This window comes from Triticum dicoccoides, chromosome 3A (assembly GCF_002162155.2).
Source record: "Triticum dicoccoides isolate Atlit2015 ecotype Zavitan chromosome 3A, WEW_v2.0, whole genome shotgun sequence".
In the NCBI taxonomy this organism is placed as follows: Eukaryota; Viridiplantae; Streptophyta; class Magnoliopsida; order Poales; family Poaceae; genus Triticum; species Triticum dicoccoides.
In genome coordinates, this window is record NC_041384.1 from 754513841 (window position 1) to 754527206 (window position 13366).

At 46.5% G+C, this 13366-nt stretch overlaps 3 protein-coding genes across 6 annotated transcripts in view; all 3 read left to right on the plus strand.

The window, feature by feature from the left end:
- The first annotated feature begins 733 nt into the window (after positions 1-733).
- On the plus strand, positions 734-4475 carry LOC119270720 (pentatricopeptide repeat-containing protein At3g59040-like). The gene is made up of 7 exons (XM_037552763.1): positions 734-896; positions 1469-1793; positions 1904-2194; positions 2606-2854; positions 2944-3068; positions 3483-3581; positions 3672-4475. The coding sequence occupies exons 1-7, from the start codon at positions 835-837 to the stop codon at positions 4345-4347; spliced, it is 1827 nt and encodes a 608-aa protein (XP_037408660.1). The 5' UTR covers positions 734-834; the 3' UTR covers positions 4348-4475.
- Positions 4476-6618: 2143 nt separating this feature from the next.
- On the plus strand, positions 6619-9391 carry LOC119270721 (pentatricopeptide repeat-containing protein At1g11290, chloroplastic-like). Of its 2 annotated transcripts, XM_037552765.1 has the most exons (3): positions 6619-8784; positions 8905-9054; positions 9195-9391. In XM_037552765.1, the coding sequence occupies exon 1, from the start codon at positions 6711-6713 to the stop codon at positions 8433-8435; it is 1725 nt and encodes a 574-aa protein (XP_037408662.1). In that variant the 5' UTR covers positions 6619-6710; the 3' UTR covers positions 8436-8784; positions 8905-9054; positions 9195-9391. The 2 variants fall into 2 exon arrangements, with proteins under 2 accessions (XP_037408662.1, XP_037408661.1); XM_037552764.1 differs by having other exon boundaries at positions 6619-9054.
- Positions 9392-9410: 19 nt separating this feature from the next.
- The window catches only part of LOC119270723 (glycerol-3-phosphate dehydrogenase [NAD(+)]-like), a 5379-nt gene continuing 1423 nt past the window's right edge, over positions 9411-13366 (plus strand). The window contains exons 1-11 of one of the 3 annotated variants that reach the window (XM_037552768.1): positions 9411-9854; positions 10733-10809; positions 10905-10977; positions 11305-11522; positions 11609-11716; positions 12062-12125; positions 12211-12248; positions 12340-12460; positions 12531-12585; positions 12774-12822; positions 12902-13031. In XM_037552768.1, the coding sequence (XP_037408665.1) occupies positions 9740-9854; positions 10733-10809; positions 10905-10977; positions 11305-11522; positions 11609-11716; positions 12062-12125; positions 12211-12248; positions 12340-12460; positions 12531-12585; positions 12774-12822; positions 12902-13031 (1048 nt within the window). In that variant the 5' untranslated portion in view covers positions 9411-9739. Of the gene's footprint in view, positions 9855-10732; positions 10810-10904; positions 10978-11304; positions 11523-11608; positions 11717-12061; positions 12126-12210; positions 12249-12339; positions 12461-12530; positions 12586-12773; positions 12823-12901; positions 13266-13366 lie in introns of those variants that run through there. The other 2 variants (XM_037552766.1, XM_037552767.1) reach the window with 2 other exon arrangements.

A 13366-nucleotide genomic window follows, 5' to 3' on the forward strand; every position in this document is an offset into this window, starting at 1 on the left:
GGCACGGCCGTGCCTCTCGGAAATGTAAAAAAATGCATTTTCTTTTTTCCTTCCGTGAGAGGCACGGCCGTGCCTCTCGAAAACAGAAAAAACACGTTTTCTCTTTTTTTTCTCTCTTTCGTGAGAGGCACGATTTTGCTTCCACGAGCGTGCCTCTCGAAAAAAATGTGTTTTCTCTTTTTTTTTCATGAGAGGCATGGTTTTGCTTCCACGAGAGGCATGGTTTTGCTTCCACGAGAGGCACCGTGCCTCTCGGAAGCGAATAAAAAACATGTTTTTCTCTTCTTCTTTTTCTTATTTTTGCTTTTACGAGAGGCACGATTTTCCTTCCGTGAGAACACGGCCGTGCCTTTGATAAACGAAAAAAACGTGTTTTCAAAAAAAAAATTCATTCCACAAGGGGCATGTTTTTTTCGTCTGGATTTTTTCGTGAAAAAGAGTTCATCAAAACCTATCAACACGGGATCTAGTTTTGAAGATCACGAGGGATCCAACGGTGAAAACGGTTTGAGATTTGGACGCATGGTTTAGGAGATAAAACATTTTGAATAAACGGGTCTAGAAAAAGGGAAAAAAAACTCTCAGGTTTTTTGTTTTAGGGGTTGCACCATGCAGGCTCCTCATGTGCCAGTTCTAGTGGGCCGTGTCCTGCTCATCCGGAGACAGAGTGAGGCAGCGCATGAGAGCACGGCCCGGCCCATGATTGCGCCTCCAAAAAGATATTCTCCTCCTCATCCGGAGACAGAGTGAGGTCCTCTCTGCTCTGCCGATAAGGCTCCTTCCTGTTCCCCCGCGTTGCTGCTGCTCCGGCTCCAGCTCCGGCGAGCGCCGGCGATGGAGGCGGCGATGGGGACCCTCGGCTCACAGTCGCCTCTTTCATTCTCCTCCAGCCTCTGGTAATCCTTCTCCCCTCCCCCGGCGCCTCGCCCAAGCCAGATTCGCGGGTTACTAGTTTAAGTTTGGAGGGGTTTCCTGTGCGAACCCAATGTTAGTTAACCAACCGGGCTTGTATGTTTCATTCCAGCTCCTGCCTAGCCTGTGGCACTTATCAGGGTCCAGGATGTTCAAGTACTTAGTGAGACCTTCAATTTCGTCAAGCTTGATGCTTGTCAGACTGCCATGTATTTTTGTTACCGACCCCCCTGTTAAAGGGATGCATGGAAGTGGATAAGTGTCACCTCGTGATGAGTCAGACATGTCATGTATGATAATGGCATATGCATTTTGCTTGAAAAATAAAGAGGACAATGCGCTACTAGTTGCCGTTGTCAAGTATGTGGGCACATCCAGGTTGCCATTTTGCATGCATTAGAGAATCTCATGTATGTATCTCACCTGCTATTTTAGTATGATCATTTGATGAACAAAAGGCTGCTTGTAACTGAGGTATTCTGATCTCCATTTTCATGTCATGATGTTCATTTCATTAAATTGCCTTAACCTTTTCAAACATGTTTCATGGTGTCAGCAATGCAAAGGCATCTTGTGGCTGGCCTGTTTATAATGTGAAGAAGCTCGAGGGTAGTCAGAGGCTCGACGTGGTCTGCCATGGAATGCTGGCGCCCAGAAAGTTTGTGCGCAAGAAGAGAGAAGAGGAGGTCTTCAAGGACGCCGATGATGAGGCCAAGCAAAAGAACTGGAGGAGAATGATGAGTGAGATAGAGGAGTCTGGATCGGCCGTGTCTTCCATTCTCAAGACCCAACGGAACACAACGGGGACGCTGCCGAGGGACACTGTTCTCGGGACTCTTGTGCGGTTCAAACAGCTCAAAAAATGGAATCTGGTCAGCGAGGTATGTACGCGCTTGCTTGCAGCGTATATTAATCCACAAGCAATAATATGCTTTGAGGATTCTGAAATATTTAAATGCCAGCAGTGCGCTTCCTTCCTTTCTTTCTTCAGATTCTCGAGTGGCTTCGAACGCAACATTGGTGGGACTTCAGCGAGATGGACTTTTTGATGCTTGTCACGGCTTACGGGAAGCTGGGAGAATTCAGCAGGGCGGAAAGGGTCCTCAAGTACATGAACAAGAAAGGTTACCGGCCGACGGTGATATCTCAGACCGCTCTCATGGAGGCATATGGAAGAGCCAAGCAGTACAGAAAGGCCGAGGCTGTGTTTCATAAGATGCAGACGTCAGGCCCTGAACCATCACCCATCACATATCAAATCATTCTGAAATCGCTTGTTGAGGTGCACATTTAATCGACCCCTCGCATTTTATGCAATTCAATGTTTCAGCCACTATGAAACTCCTGTATTTAGCAATTACTCTTTTGTCAATTTCAGTGGTAATACCGCCTTTTGCTACTTTGATTCAGCATAGTGCACCATGATTCTGTGATTTGTATGCTCTTTTGCTCTGTTAATAATATCTTCCCATTTCCAAGAAGATCCCTTGTTCAATCTGGTTTAGCATCAAGGTTCTTCCTTTTCTGTTTCTGTATATATGGGTCCGTGCAGCATTTCCACGATATTGTTATGATCAATTAATGGTTTACTATTTTTAGCCCATGCACCTATCAAACAACTAAACATATTTACAGCAGTTCCTTGAACTATTGTACCTTGGTCCATAACAAATGTATTTGGGGTTGCTGACAGGGCGACAAATATAAGGAAGCTGAAGCTATTTTCGAGGACCTTCTTAATGAAAAAAGAGCTTCTTTTAAACCAGACCAGAAGATGTTTCATATGATGATCTATATGTACAAGAAGGCTGGGGACTATACCCAAGCGCGTAAGCTATTCGCACAGATGCCCGAGAGAGGAGTCCCACAGTCTACAGTGACTTTTAATAGTTTGATGTCATTTGAAGCAGACTATAAGGAAGTTTCAAGTATTTATGATCAGGTGCTTCCCCAGATTAACTCAACAATCAGCATAATTTTAAGATATAAACCTGTTTACTTATCTTTCCTAACAAATGGCATAACTTTTAGATGCAAAGAGCCGGACTAAAACCAGATGTTGTGAGCTATTCTCTGCTCATCAAAGCTTACGGGAAAGCTAGGAGGGAAGATGAAGCATTGGCGGTGTTTGAAGAGATGCTTGATGCTGGAATCAGGTTCGATTTTGTTTTAGCACGCTGAGGCTTGAGAATTGGACATTGCTGGCTTGTGTAATGATGATTCCTGTTGTTGGCAAAATTTGGTTAAAGTCGCCTGTCATGTTTAAGCTGCATGTAAGCGCTTCATACATGTGAAACTTGAGTTACAGTCGCCAGATCGGGCTGCATGGCCACAAATTCTTGTTGTCCCATGTGATGGTGGTCAAACACGTCTTTTCAGGTCCTAATAATAGTAGGAAGTAAATTCGGTGCTGTTTAAAGAAACCAAGACCTCTATTGAATGCATAAATTTAAAGAAATATGTGAAGTTCACCACATTCCAGCTGAAGAATAGTCTTCAGATTAGTGTTTTCTCATAGGAGGTAATCCAGAATATGCTATTGGTGATCTCATTGGATGTTATTTGTCCAGGCCAACACGCAAATCATACAACATCTTGCTTGATGCATTCGCAGTATCTGGATTAGTAGAAGAGGCTCGAACAGTTTTCAAGACTATGAGAAGACACAGGTATGTACGACCTGCATTCTTTAATTTAAAAGAACTTCAGAAAGGTGCATCTGCTGGTTTCTTACCTTGTCACACTATTTGCTTGTGCAGGGTTGAGCCTGATCTCTGCTCTTACACAACAATGCTCTTAGCTTACGTAAATGCTTCTGATATGGATGGGGCTGAGAAATTTTTCCGTCGGATCAAAGACGATGGTTTGAGGCCAAACGTTGTTGCTTATGGAACTCTGATGAAAGGCTACTCAAAGTTGGACGATGTTGAGAAAGTAATGCGGGTTTATGAGCGAATGCGGATGCAGGGTGTTGAACCCAATCAAACCATCTTTACCACCATCATGGATGCACATGGCAGGAACTCAGATTTCGGAAATGCTGTCATTTGGTTCAACGAAATGGAAACACGTGGATACCCCCCAGACAAGAAAGCGAAGAACATCCTGCTTTCTCTTGCTAAAACACCTGAAGAACAAGAAGAAGCGAATGAGTTGACGGGGAATGGTGCGGTTCAGCTTGAAGTAAAACCCAACGGCATGCCCTCCGGCTTAGGTACCAATGGTGCCGATGTGGACGAAGCTGGGCTAACTGATAGTACTGCACATCACCACTCCTTAAATGGCGCATCCACAAGTGATCTAAATGGTAGAAACAAGGCGGGAAGCAGTGGTTTTGAGGATGAAGACGACGACGATGATTACGAGGAACTGGATGATGAAGAGTTAGATTTTGTTTCTTTCAAAGATAAGCGAGAACTAAATTTTGCGACTTGATATGTCTAAGCATTGGTGTATATTTTCTTGTTCTAAAACTTATGATAGCTTTTCCTATGAAAAAAAAGGACTTCGTGGTATTCTCAAAATGCGTCAATACAGCTGTGCCTGGATGGTGTTTTTACCTAGCGCTGTTTGTAAGTCTTAAGTGGGTCGAACCAGTGGTGGATCCCTGTTGCATAACTGACATTATTTATCAGGTTAGTTCTTACTATTTCGGTTGATTTCAGAGAAATGCTGACCACTCACTCCGTAGTGATCTAAAAGGTTTTATATTTGTTTATAGAGGTAAGTACTATTGTATGAGGATTACATTTTCTTTTACCAAAACATGGACTTGTATACGGTCAAAAGGTTTTGGTGGTTGTTTATCATCGGTTGTCAACAGATGGAACCGGATCGATGTTTGTATCAAGTACTTAAGTTTTTCGCACTCAAAAAATAGAGTAGTACTTCACTTTTGTCTATGGAACCCTTTTCTTCAGTTCAGGTACAGGACAATTGTATTTCTTATTTAGGAGTGACGGTGGGCATGCCCCAAAAATCAACTCCCCCACCCCTCCCCTCCCGCGTCGCCCCGCATCGAATGCCTTCAAGAAGGGAGCAATACTCAAGCATCGCCTCACCGAATCCAACCACCAAGGCCAGAATCTAAACTTTCACCCTGAAGAATCAATCCGAGTATATCCGAGCAATGCCTTCAACACGGTACCGATGTAAAACATCGTCATTGCCAGGTATAACCAGCCCGGGTCAGACCTAGGCATTCACCTCAGAGCTCGCGACTAGGTACTCCAGTAGCACGACCATCGAAGTCACTTAACTGTTGTCGGCACCACTTTTTCGCAATCCCAGCAGCGCATGCGATGCCTATTGCCGCTGCACAACCATCCCTCTGCGACAAATCGTTGTCCCTAATTTGCATCTCACCACCGGAGTAATCACTAGATCTTGAGAGATGAACACCCGAAGATCCTTCGATGACCATCGCCGTCATGGAACCGTGGGAGGTAGCTGCAACATTGTTTGTAGTTAACCCCACTCGGTGGACCAGATATTAATCAACACCACCAAGTCGTGAAGCGAGCATCGTCATCCGGACGACAACTACGTGGAAGTCCACCACCTCGTTGTCGCGGTCCACCTGCTAGAGAGCCCGACTGGTGGCGAGGACACCAACGCCAAAGTAGCCATCATTGTGCAGCTCCGGACTGGTGGCGAGGACGTACAAATGGTGGTATCCGTCGCTGCCACCAAGGGGCGTTGCAGAGAGGGATCCTGCCGACAATCAGTGGATGTCTTGGTGTGGATGGGCGCGAGCAGTTGATGATCCGTTTTCTCCGGTCGCCAGCCAAGGGGGCACCAGATCTGGGCGGAGAACCCACCAGAGCATCTGCCGAGGCCGCTGCCTTCACCCAGCGTGATCGCCGCGCCTGTTGGATAAGTTACGACCGGAGCCTGCCGCTGCATCTTGCCCAGCAGTCCAGGAACCCGATTGCCACACCACCATGGATATGCTCCAGAGTTGCGCCGTCCCCACGTCCTAGCGCCAGTCGAGGAAAACACCCCGCCGCCATCGTCACCGGAGCCTGTCGAGCTTCGCTGGCCGGCGGCGAGATGAGGGGAGGGAGTGGAGGACGACTAAGCGGCGCAAGGGTTTCACCCCCTGAGTCGCTAGGGAGGGCGACGCGGGGGTCGTGCGTGCGGTTAGGTGTCTTAAGATTGCTACACATATTCTGAGAGAAAGCGTGGCAATGTTGCTCGTCAAAAACCGTTTACGTTGTTGACCTCGTAACCGGAGGAATAATGTAGGAGGTGAAAGACTGGCCTAACATTTAGAGGGAGGCGGTGTCCTTTGAGACGGATTGGCCTGCGATATTTGCTTCTCGCGGCTTGGCAGCCGAGCAGCACCGTGAGACTTTACAAAAATGATGAGATTGATTTTGTCCTTTAATTTACTTAACAAAAGAATTGTTGGAACAAAGTATTATTGTGGGTAGGCATGTATGAATTATGAATGCATTTGATTTGATTTCTGCACAGTTTTGAGCTATATGTATTTTTTTCTTCACAAATACTACTTGTGTACTACCTATGTACCAAAATATAAGACATTTTATTTTGATATTTTGGTACCGAGGGAGTATTCAGTACTCGAGAAAAAAGTTCAAATAGAAGAACAATTAAATTCAAATTCACATTCAAACCATTCCTTTATTTAAATCCTCTGACGGATCCCTCCCGGCAAAAACGGCACACGACGACGTCTTCTCAGGCGCCGGCACGCACCACGGGGGTCCACGCGACGCGAGCACCGCCATTTTGCCGCCGCTTGCCGGACGCCACCTGTTCGCGCCGTCTCCATGCCTCTGCCTCCCCCCGGCATCATCCTTCGCGACGCGCGGACGCCGCGGGGGTTCGTCCAGCTCCTCGCCTCCTCCTCCCCGCTTCCGCCGGGCCCGTCCGCCGCGGCGCAGTGCCATGGGCTGGCCACCAAGCTCGGCCTCGCGGCCAGCAACGTCTTCGCGGGCACCGCCCTCCTCGCCTTCTACTGCCGCTGCCGCCGCCCGGGCGACGCCCGGCGGCTGTTCGACGAAATGCCTGAGAGGAGCGGCGTCACCTGGAGCGCGCTCGTCTACGGCCACGCGCGGTCCAGCGCGCCCGGCCTCGCCGTGGAGGCGTTCGGAAGCATGGTGCGCGCCGGCTTCTCCCCCACGGCGGCGGCCGTGTCCAGCGCCCTTGTCGCGTGCGCAAGGATGGAGGACGCCCGCGTCGGGGCGATGATCCACGCCGCTGGCCTCAAGTGCGGCGGCAGCGTCTGTGACAGCGTCGTCGTCGGGACTGCGTTGGTGGACATGTACGCCAAATGCCGTGATGTTTCGGCTGCTCAGCGGGTTCTTGAGGAGATGGAAGAGAAGAATGTGGCCACTTTTACGGCTCTTCTGGGCGGGTTTGCCTCAGCCGGAAGACCTTGCGAGGCCATGGTGTTGGTCAGGGAGATGGAACAGTCGGGGGTGGCACCAAACATGATGACATACAGCAGTCTTCTCAGCTCATTCGAGAGCCACCAGGACCTAGACCATGGGAGGCAAACACATTGTGCGGTGGTAAAGAAGGGTCTCGAGCACAATCCGTATGTTCTGTCCACTCTTATGACCATGTACTCCAAGTGTGGCAGCTTAGATGATTTCAGGGAGGTACAGATGAGTGTTTCGTGTCAGGATCAGGTCACGCTCAATTCCGTGATCTCGGGGCTCTCCTGTTTGGGAAGAGGCGACGAGGCGTTTCAGCAGTTCTTGGAGATGAGACGGCATGGCGCTGACACAGATATGTTCACCTTTGGCAGCATGCTGAAGGCTATAGGGAGCTCATCCTCACTGCTGGAGGGAAGACAAGTCCATGCTCTGATCCTCAAAACTGGGTATGAGTCTGATGTGAATGTCCAGAATGGACTGATTTCCATGTACGCCAGGCGTGGCGAGATAGGGGAAGCCAGGGATGTTTTCGCTTGGGTGGAAGCGCCTGACTTGGTCTCCTGGAATTCGCTTCTGACAGGATATGCTCAACATGGTTATGGCAAAGCGGTGGTTGAGGTGTTTGAACAGATGAGGAGACTGCATGTTCAGCCAGACAACACAACCTTCTTGCTGGTGCTTACAGCTTGCAGCCACGCCGGTTTGGTGGATACAGGGTTGGAGTACTTCAACCTGATGAAGACAAACGGGTTTCTCGCAGAGGCACGGCTAGAGCACTACGCGTGCGTGGTCGATCTTCTTGGACGAGCAGGCCATCTCCAAGAAGCCGAGGCTTTGATCAACGACATGCCTATTGAACCTGGCGTCTCGGTGTACAGAGCTCTGCTTAGTGCCTGCCAGATCCACGGCAACCTTGAGATTGCGATCCGGGTGTCCACGCGCCTGATCGAGCTCTACCCTCACGACTCCTCTGCCCATGTTCAGCTGTCAAAGGTCTTTGCCGGTGATGGCCACTGGGGTGATGCTGCCGAGGTCAGGGAGGCCATGGCAGGTAAAGGGATAGTGAAGAACCCTGCTTGGAGCTGTGTTGAGGACCGGGTACAGGTTGGATAAGAAGGTTGAGATCCCATAGATTTGCCGTTGTTAACTGTAGGTAATGGTCAGCTATGTTGCAGTGTTCACTGAAGGTAATGCCAGAAATCACTCATAAATCCGGTGAACCTCTGATGAAGTTTGGAGAGCAGAGATAGTTCCTGGCATCAATTTATAAGAAAACACAAATCATATGCCTTCACACGATCCTGTACTTATACATCATTAATATGAATTGCAGCGCTGTTGATAAAATTTCCTGATATTGCAAGGATTTTGTGCTACTGAAACCAAGACCATTGGAGTGCTGAGTAACCAAAGCCTATGATTAAGACTGTCAGGACCCGAATCTGATGCATGAAGAATTCAGGTTATTATGTTAGACCTATAATCGTTTTTAGGGAGATCAGCACCTGTACGTCAGTTAACTGATACAGGCTAGATAAGAAGGTTGAGATCACAGCATCCTGTACTTATAAATCATTTACAGCATATGAATTGCAGCAATGTTGATAAAAAAATCCCCTGATACCCCAAGAATTCATGCTGCTGAAAACAAGACTATAGGAGCACTGACTAACGAAAGGCCAAGATTAAATTCATGAGGACCCCAGGTTTGATATATGAAGATGAAGAACAGGTCAGTATATCAGCACTTTACTACTGTACTTTTTTAGGAAAAAATCAGCACCTTTACTTGTCTTTAGGGAAATCATCACCTTTACTTGCCATTTGATCATGAAGCAAGACTTATGTATCATTACGGCCGATGAATTGCAGCTTAATTTTCCAGATTCTGTGTGCACGCACGCACGCAGGCAGCTTGGTGCCACCTGAAGCATGGCTGGGCCGGCCGGGCCTTTCTGCCTTGGGCCAGAACACACGTGCGCCAGGCTCTCTCCGATACCACCGAGGCGAGGAGGAGGGGAGAGAGAGAGCGACCACGGCTTCCCACCACCAGATCGACGGACGAATCACCGTCATTCTCCTCCTCCTCCGCGCCCTCGCCTCTCCGCCTCCTGTCGCCACCGCAAGCAAGGCAAGGCAATGCCGGCGGCGGCGGCCTCGTTGTTGCGGGCGGCAAACCGCGGGTAGATAGGCGCCGAATCTTGGGGATGCCCGCCCGCCCCCTCATAACATTCTTCACCGCCTCCTTATAAAAATTCTCTCTTGGCGCTTGTGCTCCGCCGGCCCCCTCCATATATTCGCTGCCGATTGCGGGGTTTGCTCTCGGTCCGTCCTTGCTCTTCTCGCTGTTGCCGCTCTTGTTCGTTCTTGGTGCCGGTGCTGCTGGATTGGTCTGCGTTCCGTGCCGGCCGCCGGAGATGGAGAACGGGCACGCAGGCAGGCACCGGGTGGCCGTCATCGGCAGCGGCAACTGGGGCAGCGTCGCCTCTCGCCTCCTCGCCTCCAACACCGCCAAGCTGCCCTCCTTCCACGGTAACCACCCTCCCTCTCGGCCTCTGACCTGTAGCACAGCACAGCACGACATGCCGGCTCTGCCTGCCTATGTGCTTGCAGTGTGTTCCAGCCGTTGGGTGATGCCATTTGGAATGCTAGTTTCTGTCTGTTTTGGGAGCATGTGACCGATGCAATGCAATAGGTGACCACATGTATCCTATCCTCTTGGTGGGCTGATTTGGTGCTGATGACCAGCAGAATAGTCCAAAAATCAAATTGACTCCTTAAATGTCTCTATGCTGCCGTATGTATCTACGACATTTCCAGTTAGCAATCTGTAGAAATAACGTCAACCTGAAAAGCTGACATTTCCACTTAATTAGCAGTATGTAGGACAGAATTGACATGTTGTAGTCTCTGATTTATCCTTGAGACCACTAATCTATAGTCTTTCTTGGACTGAGTTTGATACTAGCTAGAGTTCTCTTTAATTTTCTCTGCGTGTCGTCCTGCATACACAGTAGTAGAAATAAATTTGAATAATATGCACTTTTGGTTACTGAAGAGGCATGCGTGTGTTCACCTGTTGGTTATATGTCTCTATGCCGCCATATGTATCTATGACAATTCCAGTTAGCAGTCTGTAGTAACAGCGTCAACCTGAAAAACTGGCATTTTCTCTTTTAGCAATATGTAGGAGAATGGACATGTAGTAGTCTCTGGGTTATCCTTGAGATCGCTGATATATAGTGTTTCTTAGAGTGAGTTTGATACTAGCTAGAGTTCCTCTTTCTTTGGTGTGGTGTGTCCTCCTGTATACACAATTGTAGAAATAAATTTCAATAAGATACACTTCTGGTTACTGAAGATGCATCTGTGCACCTGTCGGTGTTGATTTTGGGGTAAACTGTTTGCAGATGAAGTGAGAATGTGGGTGTTTGAAGAAACATTGCCAACAGGCGAGAAGCTATCCGAGTCCATTAACCAAGCACATGTAAGAGTTAAATCTAATTCCATTTATCTTGTTTTAATTCTTGAACGGGTAATGACTTGTACAGTAACGAATGGTTTCATTCTCACATGTTTCAGGAGAACTGCAAGTACTTACCTGGTATTAAGCTTGGAGCCAATGTTATTGCTGACCCCGACTTAGAGAGTGCAGGTAATTAACCGCACTGTAACCCATTTCTGATTATCATTAGGAGGAAAGACTACTTTGGATGCTAGTAATGCATTCTCTTCTAGTTGATCAAGAAAACTTATGAAACACAAATAAGGTTAGACGGTTTAATGACTTGAGCTTTGCTGTTCACAGATATGTTTGTCCCTTTTGGCTTTGTTTGCCTATGGAAACTACTTAAGAAATAACAATGCACATAACAGTATACAATTCATAATTAATTTTGTTTTCACTATCATTTCAACTATACATCAAGCCTTTTGCATGTTGTCAGATAATTGTCCATAATAATTAATCTGGCTTTCTCAGTCAAAGACGCCAATATGCTGGTCTTTGTGACTCCCCATCAATTTGTGGAGGGTATATGTAAGAAACTTGTGGGCAAACTAAGACCAGGAGTTGAGGCTATATCCCTCATCAAGGGCATGGAGGTCAAGATGGAAGGACCATGCATGATATCAAAACTAATTACCGATACACTTGGAATCAACTGTTGTGTCCTCATGGGTGCTAACATTGCAAATGAGGCAAGCGTTTTTCAACTTTCCATGCGAAATTTCTTATAGCCTTCAGCGGCACAGAAAAAATAAGTGGGTGTGTATCTCATATGCAGATCGCTGTTGAGAAGTTCAGTGAAGCAACAATTGGATATAGGGAAGATAAAGAAGCAGCAAACCGATGGGCTAAACTTTTCACCACTCCTTACTTCCTAGTTGCTATTGTAAGACCATCAGCCATAACCTCATAAATTAATAAATTTCCACGTTCTGGCCTTCCTGGCATGGTGACAGATAAGTGTGAAATATGAAGGTCTTTAAATTTCTACAATTGCCAAGTCGAAAAGGAACTGGGTTTGAAAGTGAAAATGGAAAGGGAAGGTTTCTTACTAAATGGTAAAATTTCGAATGTAGTTATGAGGTATTGAGGTACCAATGAACATGAATGGCAGCAGAAAAATGTGAAACAATTCTGGGAGTATTTAAAGCAAATTTACATTTAGGTTCAGTAAATTCTGTGAATTGAATTCTTATTAATGCAGCTTTAGTTATGTACCCTTCATGTACAGGTGGAAGATATTGAGGGAGTTGAACTATGTGGGACTCTGAAAAATGTTGTGGCGATTGCTGCAGGTTTTTGCATACAGTAGTATTTTGTGTGGTTTTATTCACTGTTTCCTTTCAACTTCAGTAATCTAAGTGGTGAATTAATTTGCAGGTCTTGTTGATGGCTTGGATATGGGAAACAACACGAAGGTATCAATTCTATTACTGAAAGCATGTTGAATGAAGAAAAGAATGTGCATGTGCATCGCATAGTCTTATGATATCTTTCTTTGTTTATTAGGCTGCAATAATGCGGATTGGTTTGCGGGAAATGCGTGCTTTCTCTAAACTTCTGTTCCCTTCAGTCAGAGACAACACTTTCTTTGAGAGCTGTGGTGTGGCTGACCTTATAACTACATGCCGTACGTATCTTCATTGTTCTCAATTAACCACTGAACAGACATACTAAAAAATGTTATCATTCCATGGCAGTTGGTGGGAGAAACAGGAGAGTGGCAGAAGCCTTTGCAAGAAATGGCGGCAAAAGGTTTCTTCTCTAAACCCTGCATCTCTGCTGAGTTCTGACTCTATCTACCTCTGTTCAAGTATCCAAACAAGATGCCCTGTTTCTTTTTGGCCTATGCTAAATAGATAGGCAGTTAGCATAGCATGACTATGTTCTCTCTGCCTGCTGTGATTATATGATAACTTTTTATTTCATCAACTTTATGACAGGTCTTTTGATGAGCTAGAGGCAGAAATGTTGCATGGGCAAAAACTGCAGGTGAAGAAAAAATAAGAAATTTATAATGTATGATGAAGCGTTGACTACTTGGTGTGTCTAATTTTTGTTTGTTTCATAGGGGGTATCCACTGCAAGAGAAGTCTATGAAGTATTGACTTATCATGGGTGGCAGGAACTGTTTCCGCTTTTATCAACTGTACATGAGATCTGTATCGGACAACTGCCTCCTACATCAATAGTTGAATACAGTGAGCATACGCCCAACCTCTCCTTCGTCGGTGGTTCTACTCCATGTTACTGAGCTACATACTGAAATCTGTATTGCTGCCTGAGTTCTCATTATAACAAAACAAGGCGGGGTATACTGAGTGTAACCTATCAAAGTGCATGACCCTATGAGTCAATGCTTCTATGTGTAGTTGGTTGAAACTGCTGTTTGTGAACCTTACCCAGGAATCAGTTAATTCCATGGTGTTTCACAAGATGATACTTAAATGAGAAAGAACACCAAAGGTTGTACCTCATGTTAATGTTTAATTAGAGTATATACCTGCACTTCAAATTGCTTGAAAATCAGTAATTA

Excerpts from the sequence above, each read along its gene's own strand:
- LOC119270721 (XM_037552764.1), top strand. The coding sequence starts at position 6,711 with ATGCCTCTGCCTCCCCCCGGCATCATCCTTCGCGACGCGCGGACGCCG.
- LOC119270720 (XM_037552763.1), top strand. The coding sequence starts at position 835 with ATGGAGGCGGCGATGGGGACCCTCGGCTCACAGTCGCCTCTTTCATTC. Across the intron at positions 1,794-1,903 it reads AATGGAATCTGGTCAGCGAG|ATTCTCGAGTGGCTTCGAAC; the intron begins GTATGTACGCGC and ends TTCTTTCTTCAG. Across the intron at positions 3,069-3,482 it reads ATGCTTGATGCTGGAATCAG|GCCAACACGCAAATCATACA; the intron begins GTTCGATTTTGT and ends TTATTTGTCCAG.